At 37.1% G+C, this 23,427-nt stretch overlaps 1 protein-coding gene across 9 annotated transcripts in view; it reads left to right on the forward strand.

The window, feature by feature from the left end:
- The window catches only part of Acsl4 (acyl-CoA synthetase long chain family member 4), a 76,027-nt gene that overhangs the window by 32,396 nt on the left and 20,204 nt on the right, over window positions 1-23,427 (forward strand). For 2 of the 9 annotated variants that reach the window (XM_055604944.1, XM_055604939.1), the window contains exons 2-10: window positions 3,156-3,217; window positions 10,050-10,580; window positions 10,816-10,993; window positions 11,876-11,985; window positions 13,643-13,781; window positions 15,983-16,133; window positions 16,242-16,365; window positions 17,800-17,871; window positions 22,334-22,473. In XM_055604944.1, coding sequence (XP_055460919.1) covers window positions 10,230-10,580; window positions 10,816-10,993; window positions 11,876-11,985; window positions 13,643-13,781; window positions 15,983-16,133; window positions 16,242-16,365; window positions 17,800-17,871; window positions 22,334-22,473 — 1,265 coding nt within the window. In that variant the 5' untranslated portion in view covers window positions 3,156-3,217; window positions 10,050-10,229. The remainder of the gene's footprint in view (window positions 1-3,155; window positions 3,218-10,049; window positions 10,581-10,815; window positions 10,994-11,875; window positions 11,986-13,642; window positions 13,782-15,982; window positions 16,134-16,241; window positions 16,366-17,799; window positions 17,872-22,333; window positions 22,474-23,427) is intronic. The other 7 variants (XM_055604946.1, XM_055604940.1, XM_055604947.1 and 4 more) reach the window with 5 other exon arrangements.

Below are 23,427 nucleotides of genomic sequence, written 5' to 3' on the forward strand. Positions count from 1 at the left end.
CTTCCTTCCTTCCTTCCTTCCTTCCTTCCTTCCTTCCTTCCTTCCTTTTTTCGAGATACAGTTTCTCTGGGTAATCCTGCCAGTCCTGGAACTCACACTGTAGATCAGGCTGGCCTCAAACTCAGAGATTCACTTACCTCTGTCTCCCGAATTCTGGGATTAAAGGCATGTGTCACCATAGCCCAGCGAATTCTTTTTTTCTTTTGTCTTACTCATAAGATATATGTGACATTGAAGATCAATGTGAGTTCTTAAAAACCAAAACCCAAAACAAAACAGCCAACATGATACAAATATGCATCAGGTTGGTTAGGCAGCTGAACTGAAGAGATTTATTTGGCCTCTTTATAAGAAATGGTTTAAGATGATTTTAGCAGTGTGAAGTACTGGGAAACAACGTTGGCTAACAACCAGCTGATTAAACTGCCTCCACTTCTATCAAATAGGGAGGGCAAGCAGTGATTTTATTTTCTGAGTGTGTGTATGTGTGTTTTAATACCTAGTTGCACAATTCTACCTGTAACGCAAAAGCATTCCTGTGGGAAATTCTACTGGTTACAGTTTTTTGTTTGTTTGTTTGGTTGGTTGGTTTTTGAGCATAGATTCATAGTTGACAACCATCCATCAGTTGTTTATTAAATAATTTATTTTATTTTATTTTATTTTATTTTATTTTATTTTATTTTATTTTATTTTATTTTATTTTATGTGCATTAGTGTGAAGGTGTCAGATCCCTTGGAACTGCCATTACAGACAGTTGTGAGCTGCAATGTGGGTGCTGGCAATTGAACCCAGGTCCATTGGAAGATCAGGCAGTGCTCTTAACCACTGAGCCATCTCTCCAGCCCCTATCCATCAGTTGTAATACTTCATTATGATTAATATGTAAGGTAATAGGAAATCGATGCACAGATTACAGACAAATTGTGTTTTTTTCTTACTTAATAAAAACCGTTACTATAACAACTTAAAAGTTGGAACTGCGTTACTGAGGTTAACATATGTTAAAATTAAAACTAATGTGTTCCAACAGAGAAAACAGAACTGAAGGCTTTATGGACAGAATGAATGTCTACACAGTCATGCAATAGGTCTTTTTTTTTTTTTTTCAGCAAGGCTTTGTTTACAGAAACCTGTATACGTTATTTCTTAGCTGCCATTGTAGAGTTCTGACATTATTTTTGTGCTACCTGCTTCCCTTTTGCAGCCTTAAACCATTTCTAAGTCTTTCCAAATACTTAACTCCTGAGATGATTTTGTGTTTAATGAACTTGGGCTGTAATATCATGTTTTACCGGTAGGTGCCACCTTCTAATATATAATATATTTCTCCTCTGAGTTCCTTAACTTTGGATTAAATTACATATAGTCAATTATCAACTGAAGAAATACACATATTTAAAATATTTAAAAATCAGTTGTTTCTTACCACTTAAAATGAGTACTAGACATAATCCTACACAGTATCGATGTGAAGTGTGTAGGCAGTAACATTGGCTCCTAGATCTCCACATTTCAACATACAGAGATGGGATCCCAATTACACTAACCTATGGCCTAGATGTGATGCATGCTGGGGATCTTCTTAAGGCATTATGTGGGGAGGGAGCTAGAGCAAAAGCAAGCATCTTCACCATGGCTGCTGGTGTGCTTTCTTTCCTGGGAAAAGCTGGGAAGAGAGTGGCAGAATGGCGACTTCAGGAGTTAATGCTTCTCCAGGTGATGAAGTAAACAGGTTTGGCTAATCTTGGGAGAGATGTACTCAAAGATCATTTGTAATTATGAGATACTTTAAAGCAAAACAGTAACTAGTTATAGGTGTATACACACTCTCTAAGATTTTTATTTTGTCCTGTTTTTAGTTTTAACAACTGAGTTTCAAATCTGATTACACAAATTATTTTGTATTGGTTAAAATGATTGTTTGCAGTATAACAATTTTAGTTTGGTGAGCCTGAACAGGGGAGTCTGAAATGTGTGTGTATGTTTGTGTGTGTGTGTGTGTGTGTGTGTGTGTGTATTCATTCATAGGATGATTAGTGTTGCAGATTATCTGATAGCAAGAGATATTGTTAGCTAATCTCGGTTCATTTATTGTGTTAAAATATTAGTGTTTTGTAAGTTTTAATGTTAAGCTGTGAAACAAATTAGATTATAATGCATCTTCGTAAAGTCTCATGTTATTTGCCAAATGTAGGTCTTCACAGGTCTTCATAGTATGTGAGTTCTCCCATGGTTCAAAATCAGAATGTCTGTAAAAGTGTGTGAAATACTTTTTTTTATAAAGTTCTCCATCCTTTTATAAAATCTTGGTGATGCAACATTCTATTTAGAAATATGATCTTTTAAAATATAGCAGGTATTCTTATCTGTTTAATCTGTTGAAATTTTATGATTTAGTGTTTCGTAGATGCAACTATGGGCAAACTTTCTTTAGTTGATATTTAATTTACTTGTAAATAATACATGACTTGGCAATGAGAGTAAAATGATATTTGTATAGTTGACTGTTGATTTTCAACTTATTTAATATTTTTGTAAATCCTTAGTGCAGTGGTTCTCTACTTTGCTAATGCTGCAGACCTTTAATATAGTTCTTCATGGTGTAACCGCCAACCATACAGTTATTTTCATTGTTACTTAATAACTATAATTTTGCTACTGTTATAAAGCATAATGTAAATATTTGTGTTTTCTGCTGGTTTTAGGCAACCACTGTGAAAGGGCCATTTGATCCCCAAAGGGGTTTTGACCCATAGGTTGAGAACCACTGCTTTATTATAAAAGCTAGTTTGTTACTTTGGTGGCAAATGCATTGATCCTTGCTTTGTTTTGTTCATTTTCTAAAACTTTTGTTAAAAGTATCTTGGTATTAATCATCTTAAATGTATTCTGTCACATGCTTCTGGTGGAGAAATTTCTTCTTTCCAATTCAGACTTTACTCCATGTGTAGCGTTTACTTTGGGTCCTAGAGCTGTATGCATTTCTAATGCTTTTTGTGTTTAACCTGTCTCAGGGTGTTTGAAGTAACTGGAATGAAATACTTACTAAATTTGACATCAGAACAAAGTAAATAAAAGTGTATCTGATTCTTCACTAAACTTTCTAGAATTTGCTAGATAGCTAAAGGCCTTTTTGTTCTGTCTCATACAGTGCCTTTGGAAGAAGGACAAATCAGTGCTCAAAATTGTTGCTATTATTTCTTCCTGTATAAGGTTTGTTACTTTTACTTCCTATGAGTTCCAGTATGGCAGATGGTAGAGATAGAGTATACACATTTGCATGCTACAGTCTAAATTCTACTCAGCTGTGCTTTGGCAAACTGTACTGTCTCTGAGTTTCTTATATCTATAAATAAAGAGATCACCTTAAAGGGCTTCTCTGACTAATTAAATGAAAATATATCTCTAAGTCGTTCCAACAGTAAATGCTCAATAATTATTTATGAAGGTGATTCCTACCTGGAATAACAAAGCTTTGAAGGCACAATTAATTGTCCTATAAGTGGATGCTATCCTGAAGCAGAAGTTCTTTTATCACCTGACTTCAAGGAAACACAACTCAATTTGCACCCTAATAACATAGAAGTGCAGTATACTTTTTATACAGGAAAGGACAGCATAGTTTTATAAGGTGCATCAGTAAAAAAAAAAAAAAAAAAAAAAAAGAAATCACAAAGTGCAAACTGTGGAATTTTTCTGTTCTTTTCACACTAATCTTTAACTTTTGCAGTGGGGAGTTTCAGTTTTATGTTTTCCATTAAACATCCAATAACTGTTTCAAGTTCATTTTAATTACTAAGGATTTTAAGAGCATCATGTTTCCTAGAATTTTGACACAATATTTTAAAAGTATAGCTAAAGTTAAATATATTCAGATCATTTTGTTTGTATATACAGTGTCTAATTCTGGCCAGTTCCACATATGTTCTTATTCAGTACATTTATTGAACAGCTGACACATAGAGTTACTGTTCTTCTTGGTAAGGTTTTAGCAGCAAAACCCCTCACCGTGAAGCTTCTATCATAATGGAGACATAGACAATAAACATGAAAAATATGACCCAATAGTATATTAGTGAAAGGAGGTAAGAAGAAAAAAATGAAGTAAGGGGCTTGGAGAGGTGGCTCAGAGGTTAAGAACCCTGGCTGTTCTTTTGAAAGGTCCTGAGTTCAATTCCCAGTAACCACATAGCAACTTGTAACTATCTATGAGTCAATCTGGTGCCCTCTCTGGCCTGCAGGCAGAATGATGTATAAATAATAAAACATCTTAAAAAAAAATGAAGTAAGGAAGGGAGTCCTGTAAGAGTAGTTTTTAAATAGGTGGCTAGAGAAGGTCTAACTGGGAAGATGTTACTTATTAAAGAAGGAAAATAAAGAAAGAAGTAATGTACATGTATAGGTAGAAAGTAGAACTGCAAAATACCCTGAGTCACAGTATGGTATATCCCAGAGACAGTAATAAACATGTAGGACTATAGCAGTGTGCTAGAAGGCTTAGTAGAAAGTGAATTCAGAAAGTGAATTAAAGGAACAGGTGATATACAAAAAGAGGCAAGGCAGGATGAATTACGCTTGCAGAATGATCAGTGGCTATGCTTTGGTATTTAATTGGCCTGTACATCTAATTTGAAATTTAAGGGAATCATGGTCATATGTAATATTTTTTGCACTTTTTTTAACCTTTTTAAAATGTTTTTATTAATTATACTTTATTCATTTTGTATCCCCCCATAAGCCCCTCCCGATCCCACCCTCCCTCCCCTTTCTGCATGCATGACCCTCCCCAAGTCCACTGATAGGGGAGGTTCTCCTCTCCTTTCTGATCTTAGTCTATCAGTTCTCATCAAAAGTGGCTGCATTGTCCTCTACTGTGGCCTGGTAAGGCTGCTCCCCCCTCAGGGGGAGGTGATCAAAGAGCAGGCCAATCAGATTATGTCAGAGGCAGTCCCTCTTCCCATTACTAGATAACCCACTTGGACACTGAACTGCCATGGGCTACATCTGTGAAGGGGTTCTAGGTTATCTACAGAGGGCCTCTGAAAGCCAGAAGAAGCAAACAGGAAACAAACTAGGAACCTACCACAGAGGGCCTCTGAAAGCCTCTGCCCTGCAGACTATCAACGCAGATGCTGAGCCTGATGGCCAACTGTTGGGCAGAGTGCATGGAATCTTATGTAAGAAGTGGGAAATAGTACGAGCTGGAGAGGACAGGAACTCCACAAGGAGCACAACAGAACAAGATAATTTGAACACAGGGAACTTCCCAGAGACTCATACTCCAACCAAGGACTATTCATGGACATATGTGATATTTTAATCAGTGAAACTAAATGAGATCAGTGCAAGTATGAGTGTAGATAGAGAAGCAATTAGAAGATCGAGCACTGTAGTATTGAAGGGTTAGGAAAATGAGGACAAGGAAGGAAGGCTTCCAATGACAAAGAATAGGAAGAACATTTAAATCTGGTGTCTTGAATAAAGGGAAGAAAAGAAAAAAAAAACAGTTGTATTAAAGGCTGCTTTGAGTGAAGGAAGATGACTGAAGCTTTAATTGACATTTGGGTCTAACACTGTGAAGGTCATTGGTGGCACTGATCAGATCACTTCACATGTGTGGTAGGGGACAAAGGCATGAGTATAGTGCGTACCAGAGAAAACAAGATATGGGAACTGGGTTACAGATTGTATAGATAGCTTTTTTTTTTTTTAATTTTTTTAAAAACTTTTAAAAATAATTATTTATTTATTTGTTCATTTGTTTGTTTATTATACGGCATTCTGCTTGCATGTGTGCCTGAGCACCAGAAGAGGGCACAAGATGTCACTATAGATGATTATGAGCCACCATGTGGTTGCTGGGAATTGAACTCAGGACCTTTGGAAGAACAGCCAGTGTTCTTAACTTCTGAGCATCTCTCTGGTCCCCCAGATAGCTCTTTTTAAGGATTTATTTTTTGTTTGTTTGTTTTGTTTTGTTTTGTTTCTTGAGACAGGGTTTCTCTGTGTAGCCTTGGCTGTCCTGGACTCACTTTGTAGACCAACTCACCTCAAACTCTCCGAGATCTGCCTGCCTCTGGCTCACAGAGTGCTGGGATTACAGGTGTGCACCACTGTGCCCAGCTTCTTTTTAAGGATTTCTAAAGAAAAGACGAAATGGGTTATAGTTGACAGTTAGGTACAAGAGAAAGAATGTTTTTTTGTTTGTTTGTCTGTCTGTTTTGTTTTGTTTTTGAGACAGGGTTTCTCTGTATAACCCTGGTTATCCTGGAACTCACCCTGCAGACCAGGCTAGCCTGGAACTCAGATATCTGCCTGCCTCTACTTCCCGAGTGCTGGGATTAAAGGTGAGCACCACCATGACTGTCTGAGGACTGGTTTTTTAAGATGAAATAAATGCTAAGCTGTTAGAAGAATGTTGATAGGAATGATTCAGCAGAGCAGCAGAGTGGCAAGAATGGCTAGAGCAGTACCACCATCCAAAGACACAATGTCCAGGTAAATAGGTAGGAGCACTGACAGTTCATACGGTTACAGAAGAGAAATGAGCATATGGTCATGGACATATGGACATAGGGCTGTGGGGTCTTGAGGAGGCTGATGCTAGATTACTCTTGATTTATCTACAAAATGGTAAATCAGGACAGCAACTGAGAATAAGGTTGTAGGGGGCATGATGGTGAAATCAATAGTTCAGTATGGTTTCTTTGTATCATCTAGTGAGACACTCAGCACAGTGATATATTCCTGCAAATTAAGCTGTATGGGCATAGGTACAGATTAGGTAGAGACTTGGGTTGACCCAGCTTGTGATTTAGCTGGGTTATGAGAGATTGGGGCAGAGGCTGATTCTGATTGCCCTCGGATTTAAGTAAGGAAGACAAAGGGTTCCTCCAAGAAAACTATCAAGTAAGTAACTCAGGTAGTATTTCCATTTTTCAGATGAAGCTGATACAGAGCTTTTCAAGCTCTCACCTGTTATAGTAGACACTGAGGTGAGACCTGAGGTCACCTGGCTCAGTCAATTGCGCTCATTGCCTGGAATATCCAGTTTGTAGACAATAGTTCACTTTAGTACAACAGCAGAATATTTATGTGTATGTCTGTACCTTCATATAGAAGACATTTCCCTCCTACCAAGACTTAAAACCAGTATTATTAGACTATATATAGATATGGATTATAAATTACTAAAAACATAAAATCAGTTTACAGCTAAATGAATTATAAGACTCTCAGTGGCCACTTCCTAATTCTTTGTATTTGCTGCCCTAAGTTTAACAATTTGTCATTTGAGAGTGGGGTGGTACTGTTCCTTATGGACATTGTATAAATTTGAAGACATGTTTTTTTTTTCTTCAACTATTATCCCAGAGAATGTATATATTCAAGTATTATTTTCAAATTCTCTTTTGTACTTTTTAAATAATCCTTTATTATGTCTTAGGGTTTCTCTTGCTGTGAAGAGACATGATGACCACAGCAACTCTTATAAAGGAAAACATTTAATTTGTGCTTCCTTACAGTTCAGAGATTTATTCCATTGTCATCATGGCAGGAAGTATGGCAGGATGCAGGCAGACATGGTACTGAAGAGTTATCTAAGAGTTCTACATCCAGATTGGCAGGCAACAAGAAGAGAATGAAATACTGCGCCTAGCTTGAGCACCTTAGACCTCAAAGCCTGCCCCAGTGACACACTTCTTTTAACAAGACCGCACCTACTGCAACAAGGCCACACCTCCTAATAGTGTTGTTTTCTATGAGCCTATAGGGGCCATTTTTCTTCAAACCACCACACATTAAGAACTTAACTTTAAGACAGGAAGTGGTGGTGTTGCCTTTAATCTCAGCACTTGGGAAGCCGAGGCAGATGCATCTCTGATTTGAGGCCAACCTGGTCTACATAGTGAGTTCCTGGACAGCCAGGACTATACAGAAAAACCCTGTCTACAAAAAGAAAGAACTTAATTTTTAAAATATATGCATATGGATAGCTTGTCTGTGACTGCTTTTAAGGCTTATGAAGAAGTAAGAAAACTCTTGTGTTATAAGAGAAATGTTGGAAGAAAGCTGGTGGCAAATACCTGTAGTCCTTGTAGCTGGGAGCTAGAGCCAGGAGAATCTCTGAGTTTAGGCAGCTCAGTGTCCAAGTGGGTACCCTAGTAAGGAGAACAGGGGATGTCTCTGACATGAATTCAGTGGCTGGCTCTTTGATCACCTCCACCTGAAGGGGGAGCAGCTTTACCAGGCCACAGAGGAGGAAAATGTAGCCAGTCCTGATGAGACTTAATAGACTAGGATCAGATGGAAGGGGAGGAGGACCTCCCCTATCAGTAAACTGGTGGAGGGGCATGGGAGGAGAAGAGGGAGGTAGGATGGGATTGGGAGGGAAAAAGAGAGGGGGCTACAACTGGTATACAAAGTGAATAAATTGTAAAAAATTAAAAATATTAAAAAAAGACTTTAAAAATAGCCAGCCTGGTCTGTCTTGTGAGTTCTTGGGTAACCAGGAATACATAGTGAGACCTTGCCTCAAAAAACAAAACAAAACAAAACAAAACAAATACTCAAAACATTGGTTTAGAGCCACTGCTCTGTGCTTTAAAAGTTAGCTGCCTAGATGTATGGAGATGATGATGTAATCAAGTAGCAGAGTAAAGGGTACATAGATTTAGTAATGTAGGAAAGTAGATAAAGGAAAGATTATTGTAGACTTAGGCAGTTAAGAAATTTCTGGTGGGTGTTTGAAAACTTGGCTTGTGACATGCCACTTGAAGAAGTGAGTGACTAGATAGACATGTCAGTGAGACCAAGAAAGCAATATCTAGGTTTAGTGTAAATCAGAATTTAAACTTGCAAAGTCCCAAATAAACCATGTAGGCCTAAAATTTGTAGATAGGGGTTGATATTGTCTATTTGAGTTCATGAAATGATGTCTGGAATCTCTTGAATCCATAGGGTAGAGTTCATAAGTTTCATGGGGTTTTCAAAAGGATTAATTTCTTAAAGAAAATTAAGGCCTACTGATTTAGCCTGACCACAAAAGATTGTTTGTTCAAAGTTACATAGTCAGGCATCGACAGAGACACATACTGAAACTTAAGTGACTCTTAAGTTTCTTATTAATTTCACGACAGTAAGGTCCAGGTTACATCTATCATTAATCTCTCTTATGTACTCTTGGTCATTTTGAATTTTCTCTGAACTCTGCCTGCACCTACTGTTAGTGCTGCACACTGCAGTGTTGTTGGATATTTCGTCAGTGCTTTTCAGTGGCAATGCTTTAGTAGTAAAATTCCAGGGAGCTCTGAGTTCCTTGGATATAACCCCTGCTTCACCTAGAATAACTCCATGGAGCTGGGTGGTGGCGCACACCTTTAATCCCAGCACTCAGGAGCCAGAGACAGGTGGATCTCTGAGTTGGGAGGTCAGCCTAGTCTACAGAGTGAGTTCCATGACAACTAGGGCTACATAGAGAAACCCTGTCTTAGAAGAATAAAAGTAATTGAATAAATCAGTTTGCAGACTGTATCTTAACTCACAATAGGCCAGGGCCAGAACTTGACACTATTTCAGATCTACACTCTTCCCAGGCAACTGGTAGTTTTGAGCACAATATGTAGGAAATAACTATAATAATATTGTTCTCATTTGGAGAAGATGGTGGTCAGCATTATCTCAGAAATTTACCCTAATAAAGAAGTAAGGATAACATCTCTTGGGTGTTCTTTGCATCCTCATGCATTGATGAGAGCATGAAATTGCTGTTACTCGCCTGATTTAGGGACAAATATAGAGTACTGTTATATCTCAACCTAGATAAAAATGAAATTTTAGAAGTTCTTGGACTAAAATATGTTTATGTCAATAATTACTAAACTTGAAAATGCCAGCATCTCATGCCAGTTACTTCATAATTCTATATCAAATCAATTATATAAACTAATAAAGGTCTGAGTATTTAAATTAATTGTGCTATCACCTTGCTAATATTCTTTTTTTTTCCCCTATTCTCTGCCTGGTTCATTGTCTTTACCTACAGGTATACTTTATTGTCGGCTTCCAAAGATTACTAACCTTTATCTGTATCACTAAAATTGAACTACTTTGGCTATACTGCTACTCTTACTGCCGCTTCCATTACTGCCTTCTTCAGAAACCTAAGGCTTTAAGAAGCCAAAGAATAACAACTAATAAGTGCCATATTAGAAGCCTTTCCACTATGAAACTTAAGCTAAATGTGCTCACCATTATATTGCTGCCTGTCCACTTGTTAATAACAATATACAGTGCCCTTATATTTATTCCATGGTATTTTCTTACCAATGCCAAGAAGAAAAAAGCTATGGCAAAGAGAATAAAAGCTAAGCCCACTTCAGACAAACCTGGAAGTCCATATCGCTCTGTCACGCACTTCGACTCACTAGCTGTCATAGACATCCCTGGAGCAGACACTCTGGATAAATTGTTTGACCATGCTGTAGCCAAGTTTGGGAAGAAGGATAGTCTTGGGACCAGAGAAATCCTAAGTGAAGAAAATGAAATGCAGCCAAACGGAAAAGTTTTTAAGAAGGTAAAACATTTTTGTCCTTTTTATTTGTTTTAATGACAGAGGTACAGTTTACTTTGTCATAAGTAAAGTGCTTTTAAGAATGTTGGCATTGTGTTCCAGTGCATGGTGAATTCTCAGAGGTCTCATAGCTTCTGAGTATTTACGTAATGGGAGTTTTGAGAGTTCTATGTTTTGAATAGTATTTTAATTGCTTATTTGAATATTCTGATGGTGGAAAACGTCTCGCTATTAACAGTTAATTCTCGGGAATTATAAATGGATAAACTATCTTGAAGTAAACTGCAGAGTGAATAACTTTGGAAGTGGACTCACTGCATTGGGACTGAAACCAAAGAACACCATCGCCATTTTCTGTGAGACCAGGGCAGAGTGGATGATTGCAGCACAGACCTGCTTCAAGTACAACTTTCCCCGTAAGTGCCTTGTGCTTTTTACGGGGTCACGGGGAGGCTTTGCTTAAATGTGAAGTGTGTTCTGAGATGTTTCTGCTTTTGAAGTGGCCTGACTTTGAAAAGTAAAACATTTTCATAGCATAGTTGAAATTATGGTTTTGTTCCTCAGCACTGAAAAAAATAAGTGTATACACACACACACACACACACACACACACACACACACTTGAAAGAGGAAATCAGAGTACTACAGGTTAAGTGTAGGGATCAACTGTTATTTCAAAGATGTGTGCTACACGTTCCCATATGTCCTCTTCACCTATCTTCAACAAGCAATAAAAAAAAGCTGCCTGTTACTGTGTGGGCTATTTCTAGTTAGCAGAAGCAAGCTAAATCAATTTAGCAAATGTAACACAATTCCAACTGATTTTACTCTTAGTTTATGCTGTTGTCTGGCGGGTCCTCTGGGACACATTGCAAGCCTCGCTTGGAAAGGTACCGAAATCACTAGTGGCATTAGAATTTGAACCCAATAAAAAAAATTTTAAAGGACTAAGGACATTATTTGTGGCTGATCTTCTGACTTGCGATCTTGAAATTTTCGAAAATTGTCTTATCTGTTCTTTGGGGCAATGACCAATGAAAGTATATGCCACAGGTGAGTTGTTTCTGGGTTATACTCTGATAGGACTTCAACCAGGACCTGCTGAACTTAAATATTTCAGTTTGATTCCTGGGAATTTGTATAGCTAAGTTTTGAGGTACCTGGAAACTATGAAATCAAATCAAATTATAAAATGCTTTTGTGTGTATAGTGTTGCTGTCTGTAAGGCCTGGCTTAAAAATCATGTCATCCTCAAAAGAGTTAAGTGTACAATTTTTGTGTTTATCTTTATTATATAGTTGTGACTTTATATGCCACACTTGGCAAAGATGCTGTAGTTCATGGATTAAATGAATCTGAAGCTTCCTATCTGATTACTAGTGTTGAACTCCTGGAAAGCAAACTGAAGGTAAATATGAAATTTAATTATTTAAAATTTCTATTTAAGTTTAAAACAGTATGTAAAAATGTATGTGTAGATATGTGTTACCATGTGATATTTCAGTGTATGTTTACACTGTGTAATGTTCAAATCAGCTTAAAACAGGTTTTCATAAATATTTTTCATTTTTTTATGATGAAACATGAGTATTCTCTCTTTCAGTGTTTTGAAATATAGCATATGTTATCAGTATAGCCAACCTGCTGTGCAGTAACACCATATCTTCTTCCTCTATATCCAGCTATAACTTAGTACCCATTAATCAACTTCTCTGTCCTAGCACTCTTCTTGTTCTACCCAGTTTCTGGGAACTACAACTCTACCCTCAACTTCAATTGGATAAACTTTTCTTACATTTTACATGGATGAGATTATATACTACTTATCTTTCTATGCCTGCCTTAGTCCACTTATACTAATGATCTTTAATTGCAGCCAAGTTGTTGCAAATAGTAGGCTCTCATTCTTTTCATGGTTGAATAGTATTCCAATGTATATAGGTAACAGGTTTTCTTTATCCATGAGTTGATAGCCTGTATCCATTCCTTGGCTATTGTGAATAGTACAATATTGATTTTGAGAGCATAAATGACATTGACATAATGATTTCATTCATTTGGGATTTCTAATATTAAGATTGTGGTCATATAGAAATCCTATTTTTAAGTTTTGGAGGACTGTCTGCACTGTTTTTTTATTTTTTTAAATAAATGACAATATTGATGTAGATTTTCATCTACTGTGTGGTACAAGGATTCTCCTTGCTCCATAGACTTACTTATGCCTTTGCCTTTTTGTTAATAGTCATTCTCTTGGAAGTTAAGTAAAATTTCATGTGATTTTGACTTACATTTCCATGATGATTCGTGATGCTGAGAATTTTTTCCATGGATCTGTTGGTTCTTTGCGTGATTCCTTTTGAGAAATCTTTGCATAGCCCTATTGCCCATTTTTACTTGCATTCTTTGTCTTTTTGTTGCTGAGTCTCTGAATCTATATCATGTCACATGTAGGGTTTGCAGTATTTTATCCTGCCCTGTAGTTTCTTCCTGTTTTGATGACTGTTTCCTTTACTGTTTAGAAACTTTAGTTTCACACAATGCCATTGTCTTCTTTTGCTTTGATTTTATATGCTTTGGAGTTTATTCAAGAAAAAAAAAAAAACAGAAACAATTGAAAAAAAAAACCCTTCATTTCAATATGCTGAAACATTTTTCCAGACTGAGCCATCTCCCCAGACCCTGTTTAACTTTTGAAGAACTCATTTGTGGTCTCTTCACCTTTTGTATTGAAGTCTATTTCATTTAGCTCTATTCTTTATTCTTTTCTTTTTGGGTTTGATTTGTTGTTGATTTTTCTGGATTTTTTTAGACTCAGTGATGTTTTATTGTTTAATGTTGTTGCTATTAATTTTAATGTTTTGGTTTTAGTTGTTAACATCCTAAAGCTATGGGTGTTTTATTTAATGCTTATTTATGTTTATAATACTAGAACACCCTAAATTTTTCTGTAATTATCATTGATAGTGAAATTCACTTTAGTAGATATTTTTCAGTCCTTTCAGTTAATAAGAATTTTTACAGTGTGCCAAATCGAAAAGCTAGCTTTTATTTATTTTTCACAGGCGGCATTATTAGATATCAATTGTGTTAAACATATCATTTATGTGGATAATAAGACTATCAATAAAGCAGAGTACCCTGAAGGGTTTGAGATTCACAGCATGCAATCAGTAGAAGAGTTGGGATCTAAGCCAGAAAACTGTAAGTAAATCAATTGAACTTAATTTCCTCATAAATTAATATTTGTTATTTTAGCAGATCAATATGACATTAATAAAAGATGTGTCATTAGTAAAAATGCTGGAGTTGTTTGATTTTAAAAGTGATAAAAACTGCATATGTCTGAAAATTTCCTTTCTCCTGAAGAAGGCAATCTTGGATGAATTGCTTGAAGACAGCTAGGAGACTTTAGGTTAGAGATGAGGCAGATTTTTTTTTTTCTTCAGAACAATGGTCAGACTATCATGTTCATATTTATATCATAGGTAAGAAGCCCTGAAGCCAAATATTTTATTCTTTCTCCTGTTCTAGATAGTAAGCATGCCTATTATTCACTCTGGAGAGTATATATCTTTTTTGATTAAAATTTTATATTAATTACAGTTTATTCACTTTGTATCCCAGCTGTAATCCCCTCCCTCATTCCCTTCCAATCCCACCCTCCCTCCTTCATCTCCTCCCATGCCCCTCTCCAAGTCCATGGATAGGGGACATCCTCTTCCCCTTCCATCTGACTCTAGCTTATCAAGTCTCATCAGAACTGGCTGCATTGTCCTCCTGTGTGGCCTGGTAAGGCTGCTACCCCATCAGGGGAGGCAGTCAAAGAGCTAGCCATTGAGTTCATGTCAGAGACAGTCTCTGATCCCCTTGCTAGGGAATCCACTTGGAAAGTGAGCTGTCATGGGCTACATCTGAGCAGGAGTTCTAGGTTATATCCATGAATGGTCCTCGGTTGGATAAACCTACAAAAATCTGTACATTTAAAGAAGCTGAGCTAGAAGGAGGACCCTGGGTAAGATGATCAATCCTCACTCAGAAAGGCAAAGGGACGACCATTGGATGAAGGTTAGAAACAGGACAGGAGCCTACCAAAGAGGCCCTCTGAAAATCTCTACCTAGCAGTGTATCAAAGCACATACCAAGACTCATAACCAAACTTTGGGCAGAGTGCAGGAAATCTTAGGAAAGAAGGGGGAGATAGCAAGATCTGGAAAGGATAGGAGCTCCACAAGGAGAGCAACATAACCAAAATATCTGGGCACAGGGGTCTTTTCTGAGAGTATATATCTTAGCGTGTATCCATTGAAAGGACAGTCCAATGCAAAACCAATGGGTCTACTGGCTTGATGCACAGAATTATAAAGACCTGTGGAGAATGACCTGTTATCACTAGGTTCTTACTATGAGATTGGTACATGCTTGATTGGGAAATTGGGAGGGTCTACTATTGCCCATTCTGATGATCTACTAGAGCATTTGACATAAGCTTAGACGATAGTTATCAGTCCTCACAATTTTGAGTTCTGACATGGATCACTGACATCCATTTATCTCCCAGATAGATAGGATCTATATATTATTGTGATACTACTTTACCTGAGTATAATCATGTGTCATAATAACAGCTGTTATATGTAGAGTTATGACACATGTTGTAGTCTATGCTATTACCTGTGTAGGTAATTATTATTATGAGGACATGTTCTGCATGTTTATCCAAAAATAGACAGATGAGAAATGTCATATTGGGTGCTTGGGGTCTGAGAACAAAAGAATGTGCCCACTTGCTGTTGCGTCAGTTGATCCTCAGATCATGATCATTAGCACCCTGAGTGAGCATTGGAGTCGGCCTGTTTAAGTATAGAACTCTGAGCTTGGTTGTTTCAGTGATATGCCTTGTTCTACCTCCCACTTCCTCAGATGAGGTTTCTCTGTGTAGCCCTGGTTGTCTTGGAACTTGCTCTGTAGACTAGGCTGGCCTTGAACTCAGAGACATACATGCCTCTGCCTCCGGAATGCTAGGGTTAAAGGTTGTTGCTACCATGCCTGGCCCCAAACCATTATCTAGAGCTAAGGAAGCTATACAGGATGCTATCCTTCCAGTTTTCACAGTCTTAGAAATCCTTCCCAATTCTGTGTATAGCACTGTGAAGAGGCTTAGTCAGATGGGGCTTAGGCTAAACATTCTAAAAATAGGCTGGATTGCGTTTGAAATCTTTATTTCAGTCAACTGGAATTTGATAACCACTTTTACTTTTTGTTAATCCAGAGTCATTTTGAAATCTGTATCATATATAAAATAAAAATACATTCTTATCAAGTAATTCAAGTTGTGAACTGAAGAAAATGTGCTTTTCCTTTTTTTTTCTTTTCTTTCTTTTTTTTTTTTTTTTTTTTTTTAGCAAGCATTCCTCCAAATAGACCAACTCCTTCAGACATGGCCATTGTCATGTATACTAGTGGTTCTACTGGCCGACCCAAGGGAGTGATGATGCATCATAGCAATCTGATAGCTGGAATGACAGGCCAGTGTGAAAGAATACCTGGACTAGGGTAAGAGAGGATTGTTCAACTTTATTAGAAATTCAGAGTTAATAATTAACTTATATGTTTAAGCTGCCTTTTCAAAAGTGGCTAATATGTTTCCTTATTTGGTTTTAGACCAAAGGACACATATATTGGCTACTTACCTTTGGCTCATGTACTGGAACTGACAGCAGAAATATCATGCTTCACCTATGGCTGTAGGATTGGATATTCATCTCCACTTACACTGTCTGACCAGGTGATAATTTTTTCTGGGGGGAGGGGGCGGTTCATGATTATTCACTCAATAAAAAGTTTCTGTGGCATTCAACATAGGTTTCCATGGTAATATGGTATTAAAATTGACTTCAGCCCATATTTACAATTATTTTGGAATAATTCCTCTCTTCTTTTGGTATTAGATTTTTACGCTGGAGACTTATACTAGAAAGTGTAATTCACTGAACCTTTGACATGCTGTTCTGGACCAACTGGTTCTTCTGAAGAGGTGTAGGTTTTAGGCCTAGTTTTCTTCTGAAATTATTCTGTACCTGTGCCACTAGCCACATCTTTAAATAGACATTGCTTTTCAGAGATCCTCCTGCCTCTATCTCTTGAGTGCTGGGATAAAAGGCATGCACCATTACCACCCTTGGTTTTTTGTTTTATTTAGCCAAATTTCAGGTTCCTGATACCTATGTGACCAATTGCTCTCATGCTGGACAGCACAGATCCCAGATATTTGCAGCTTTGCAGAAAATTCAGTTAGATAGCACGGGAGCATCTCCAAGAATAGCCCTCAGCTATACACCGAACCAGGGTTCTCCTTTGTCTCTATTGTCCATAGCAAAAAGTCCAGCAATAGGCAGCACTAACTCATAGTTTAAGCACATTTGAAATTACACACAGAAAAATGATTTAAGAAAAGGAAGAGAGAGAAAAAACTTGCTCTACCAGTAGAACCCATGTGCCACTTCTTATGGATCTCACTTCTTGAGCTAGTTTTCTTTCCTGTATTAGCCTGGTTAATATGTTTCATTTACATTTATAAAGTAGTAAATCACCTTATGAGAGATTCTGATTTTTATCTACTTTTTTCAGCATTGATAAATGACTTTATCAATCTTCTACCTGTGATTAATCAGACATTTGAACTCCCAAATGTTATTTGTACATGTAAGAAATTGTGCACTTTAACATGTCTGTGTGCATGTTGCCAGTTGGCCACTGGCATGGTCGTTCCCATGCTATTTACCAGATTATTATGAAATTATTTCTGTATGATGTTAATTGATGTCTGTAGTGGTCATTTTGAGATAAATCTTTGCCTACTAATTAGTTAAAAAGTAACCTTCAATTTTGTTTTAGTGATTAGTATACTTTTAATGGAGCTTTGTAAAAAATAGTTATTTTCTTGCAAATGCAGTCTGTTATAATTGATGGTACATTACTAATACAAATCCCAATTACATTGTTATCCTGGGTCAGTGTCTCTTCTAGGGAAGGTTGAGATGTGTTAGAAACTAAAGCAACAGAATAAAATACAAAATACGTACTCTTTGGACTTGAAATAGATGGACGTAATGAAAGATTAAATCCCATGTGTAAATACTGTTTTTGTTATTAATACTTGAATTAGATCTTTCACCCCCCATTTTTTGCTAACATAAGTTTTTTTTTTTCATTAATGCAGTCCAGCAAAATCAAGAAGGGAAGCAAAGGTGATTGTACTGTCCTGAAACCCACACTTATGGCTGCTGTTCCGGTGAGTACAGTATTAATTGTGCAAATAACAAAGGATCACTCACACAAGTTTTTGCTCGAATTTCTAATTTTTAAAGTGTAATACTGTTAGGTATATGTGTCCTCTTAAGAATGATTTTACTTTGAAATGTTGGCATAGGTGATTCCTAAAATGATAGAAATACCAACATCGAAAATGTATGCCTATGCGTGTTTGCTGATGCTTGAAAATTCAAGGTGAAAATGATCTTCAAAGTACCTAGAATGAGGCATGGTCCTAATGTCTTAAGGTAGAAATGTATTCTACACATCATTTTATTTAATCTTATAAATAAAAGCAATTAAGGAAGTCCTCGACCATCCAAGATTATGGCTCAGGTTGGTGAGAGAGCTGAATCTAAGGGGCAGCACTTCTCACATACCACAAGAAGGTAGCATCTGATCTATCACCTTCCTGAAGTTCTTCCTAAAGAAATATCTCCATTAGTGGATTAAACCATCAATTAGATCAGAGTCCTTATGACAATATGGTCTCTGGAAATAATTTCACAGACATCTAGACCATCTAGTCGTCTTGCAATCCCTGTGATTGTTGTTTGGATTAGGACAACTGAAGATCCTCTTCAAAGATTGATTTTTTTGCTGGCCTATGAGCTCAGCAGCTGTCCAGGACTTGTGAACAGTCTCTTTCCCATTGGTTGAATCAGGTATTTTCCACGGCTATTTTCCTTGTTCACATTGATAGTTGATATTTCCTTATCTAAGAATGCTCAACAGTCTGTGTCACATAGTATTGGTATTTCATTAAACCTGGTTGCTTTCCTTAAATCCTCCTGTTGCTCTGCAAATGGCCTTTTAAAAGTAGCTCCTTATTCATATTTTCTGGGTTTGTTACCTTGCTTGATGAGAGCACAGTGAAAATGTTAGCATTGTTGATATTTACTAAGAGAATATAGAATACTACACTACTTCTAATTAACAATAACTAGATGGAACATGGTAAATTTTTATTTTGAGCTAACTATAAACCCTGCCACTTTGTAACTGTGTTGGACATTTTATTCATAAGACCTTCCATGCCTAAAATTAGTAAGTAGTAGAAGTAGTTCTCACACATTGGCTTTCTTCCCATGTATTTTCTTTTGTGTCTATAATTTTTGGATGCCTCCAACTTATAAGGGGGTGGTTGTATGTTAAAGTCCTCTGAGGGAATCACTGGGATTTCTCAGTCACAGACCTACAGAAATACTCAAGTGATACAGTAGTGATTCTTTTTATGGAAATGGAGAAGACAACTTTATGTATATATACCATGCTTAACTATGATGGCAGCACTTTAAAGGTATGATTCTGCTGACCTCCATTTGTTTATGGCTCTGCTTTGATATTGAAAGAAACATTCATAAATATGCATTATAGCACAGCTTAGTTAATGCTGGTGATTGATGCCTTCAGTATTTAGAACCCGGTATTTATGAACAGCTGTGCTTTGTTGTTTTCTGCTAAACATTTTTTTTTTCAAATCATCACTTAATAATTGAGGTAGTTTTGCCTTGTACATATTAGTCTGAGTCAGTATATCCCAAACCTCACTATATCTATAATTTGTAAGTAACTATTACCAAGAATCTTAATATTTTAAAATTTTTGTTTCAAAGTTGAAGAGAAATGCCTAACTAACAAGGATATAAGATTTTTAGGAAACTGTTAAGACCCTTGCCATTAGGAGAAAACTAATGGGATTTGATTCAACATAGTTAGGTATTTTGCTGCTGAGAATAAGGAAATTTATTTGAAATACTTTATTTCAAAAACTCTCTGAGAGCCGAATGAATTCTTTCCATGCTAAGATTTTTACACAAAATTTTAATTTATCTGAGAATAATACAGTATATTTTGATCGTACTTGCTGCTCTCCCCTAAGTCCTTCCACATCCACCTTCCTTATTCTACTTACCCAAACTTGAGGGTTTTTTTTTTTCTTTTTAAAAATTTATTTTTAATTTATATATTTACTTTTTTTTCTTTTTAATTTTATTCACTTTACATCCTTGTAGCTCCTTTCCTTCTATTCCTACCCTCTCTCCCTCCTTCCTCCCCTTTCCCTTTCTCTCAGAAAAAGGGAGGTCCCTTTCCCATCCACCCCAGCTCATCAAGTTGCATCAGGACTAAGCATGTCCTCTTCCCCTGTGGCCTGACAAGGGAGTCCCACCAGGTGAAAGTGATTTAAAAGCTAGCAAGTGAGTCTGTGTCTGATGCAGTTTCCACTTCCCCTTCTAGAGTACCCAATTGAAGCCTAAGCTGCACATCTGCTACATCTTTGTAGGGGGTCTAGGTCCAGTTCATGCATGGTCCTTGGTTGATGCTTCAGTCTCAGTAAGCCCCTTTGGGTCCTAATTAGTTTGCTTTTTTGGTTTTCTTGTGGAGCTCCTGTCAGTTTCAGGTCCTTTTCTTTTTCCTCCCATTTCACTTTCCCCCAAGAGTCCCTAGGTGTTGACCAATGTGTGAGTCTCAGCATCTGTTTTGAGGCTCTGCTGGGTAGGACCTCTCAGAGGACAACTCTGACTTAGCCCAGTATCATTCACGGTGTCGGGGGTTGACACTCTTCTTAGGGTGGGCCAGTTATTGGTTTGCTGTTCCCTCTATTTGCTCTATTTTTATCTCTGCACATCTTGTAGGCAGGGTAAATTTTGGGTTGAAGTTTTTGTGGGTAGGTTGGTATTCCCTGCCCTTTACCAGAAGACTGGTTGTAGCTAGAGGGTGTTCTCTTCAGTCTCTATGACCTCTGCTACTACTAGGAGTCTCTGCTTGAGTCTCCTTCATATCCTCCCAGGAGCCTACCTGACTTAGGTCTCCAGCTTATCACAGGGATATCCCAACCCCAGTTTCTCTTTTGTCTACAGGCCTTCTTTTCCCTTGCTCTGGCTCTCCTCAGTTCTGATTTCCACCCTCTTAACTCTCTGTGCCCTCTCTCCTACCTTGTTCCCTCTTTTCAGCCATTACTGAGTTTTTTTTTTTTTAATTCTTTTTTGTTGTTTTGTTTTAAACCATTGAGTCTAGTTTGTATTGCCCAACTACTCTTGGGAATGGAACCTATCCTGGAATATGGTTGTCTTATCAGGGATCACACTATGAAAGAAAACAGATTCTTCTTCTCTAGCAGCTATCAGATGCCAATACTTTTTACACGGTAGTATGATTTTTTGCCCTGGACCCATGATGGGATTTTGTCTGGCTTGAGCTTGCACTGAACTTTTGCATGTTACAATCACTGTGAGTTGATATATTCATCTGCCCTGTTGTCTCTGAAAACTGATTTCTTGAAGTTACTGACCACTTCTGCCTTTTACAGCCTTTCAGTCTGTCCTTCTGCAAAGTTCCCCCATCTCTCTGTGTGGAACATATATATCTCTGTCTTAGTTAGGTTTCCTGTTGCTGTGACGAAACAACATGACCAAACAGTAATTTGAGGAGGAAAGGGTTTATTTGGCTTACAGTTCTACATTGTAGCCCATCGTTGGAGGAAGTCAGGGCAGCAACTCAAACAGGGCAGGAACCTGGAGGCAAGAGATGATACAGAGATCATGGAGGGATGCTGCACGCTGGCTTGGTACATATGGCTTGTTCGGCCTGCTTTCTTATAGATCCCAGGACCACCAGGCGAGGGATGGCACCACCCACATCCCTAATTGTGTCAATCACTACTTGAGTAATTGTGTTGAGCTGACAAACAAAACCAGTCAGTAGAATCTCATTTAGAGCTGAGCATTCCATGGTCTTTTCTGCGTAGAGGTCTATTAATCACTTTATGTGTTTTAAAGACTGTTGTTTTTTGAGACCAGGTTACTCTGTGTAGCCCTGTCTGTCCTGAACTCTCTTTGTAGACCAAGCTGACCTTGAACTCACAGAGATCCTCCTGCCTTTCCCCAGAGTGCTAGCATTAAAGGCATGCACCACCACAACTGGCTACTGTTTTAAAGATTTTTTGATCAACTTACTATGTTGAACCAAAGTAAATCTTACACTTGTGAGGAGTCTTTTTAAAATTAAATTTTTATTTTATTTTAGATTGTGTATGTTTATGGAATACTGTGTGCTAATGTGTATTGTCTTTAGTTTCCTAGATGTACTGACCACAGCAATGAAATTAGTTCTGTAATGAAGGAAATAAGTATGTCCATTATCCCAGAGACCTCCTCTTAAGACAGCATTTCTCAACATGTAGGTTGCAACCTCCACAGGGGTTGCATATAAGATATTTACATTATGATTCATAACAATAGCAAAATTAATTATGAAGTAGCAACAAAATAATTTTATGGTTAGGAGTCACCACCACATGAGGAACTGTATTAAAGGGTTGCAGCATAGGAAGATTGAGAACCACTGACCTAAGAGGTTATATCAAGGTATCATCAATTTGAGACTATCTTTGATGGTGTTGTAATTCTTTCAGATTATTTAGTATTTTGTTTATCTTGCAGGAAATCATGGATAGAATTTACAAGAATGTTATGAGCAAGGTTCAAGAGATGAATTATGTTCAGAAAACCCTATTCAAAATAGGTTATGATTACAAATTAGAGCAAATCAAAAAAGGATATGATGCACCTCTTTGTAATCTGTAAGTACATTTCAGAGACATTGTATTTTGATCCTGTACTGTATTCTGTTTGGCATGGTATAGTATGGTATCCAGATTTTGACATTTTCCAGTATGGCTTCAAAGTTCTTGACCTAAGTAACCCTCCTGCCTCAGCTTTTCAAAATCTGACACCATGAACATGTGTCAATGTGCCTATAAAATTTTGCATTTTTTAGTCTGAAAAATGACCAAGTAAATGGTATATTCCTTTAGTTTGAATATTCTGATAAGGTTTAAAATCTCAGTTTATTCTTTATTCTATATCCTATTGTTTATATAAGATTGAAAAGACTGTGGACTCTGAGTTTTATGGGTTAATTAATTTTAATAATGAAGTAAATAATTATTAATTAGGCCTCTTGAAACACTGGAATACAGTTTTGAATAAAAACATTGAAATTTAAACCTATGTATAGTACATATGTAACATATCACTGTATACACACATACACAAAAGTAATTTTTCCTTTTTTTAATAATTTTATTTTATTTGCATTAGTGTGAAGGTGTCAGATCCCTTGAAATTGACATTACAGGCAGTTATGAACTGTCATGTGGGTGCTGGGAATTGAACCCAGGTCCTTTGGAAGAGTAGACAGTACTCTTAACCACTGAGCCATTGCTCTAGCCCCCAAAAGTGATTTTCAAGATGTATTCTGTATGCATTTTTCTCTTTTATTGTGTTCGTAGAATTATAGTAACTTGATGATTATAACAATAAAACTGTATCAGTGGAATTTTTCATTAGAAGGCTCATAAGGTAATTGACCTAATGCTTCATAGAAAGCTTAAATTTTTTTCTTTGACATCATTTTCTTTAGTTTAGCATGTATCAGAGCACAATTCCACATATTGTACATTTGGATTTGGGGGAAGAGCTGAATGCTTTTCCAGCAAATTTTGAAGGTGTTTTTCGCTGATGCTTTGTTACCC

This window comes from Psammomys obesus, unplaced genomic scaffold (genome assembly GCF_907164565.1).
Source record: "Psammomys obesus unplaced genomic scaffold, mPsaObe1.curated_primary_1811, whole genome shotgun sequence".
NCBI classification, from domain to species: Eukaryota; Metazoa; Chordata; class Mammalia; order Rodentia; family Muridae; genus Psammomys; species Psammomys obesus.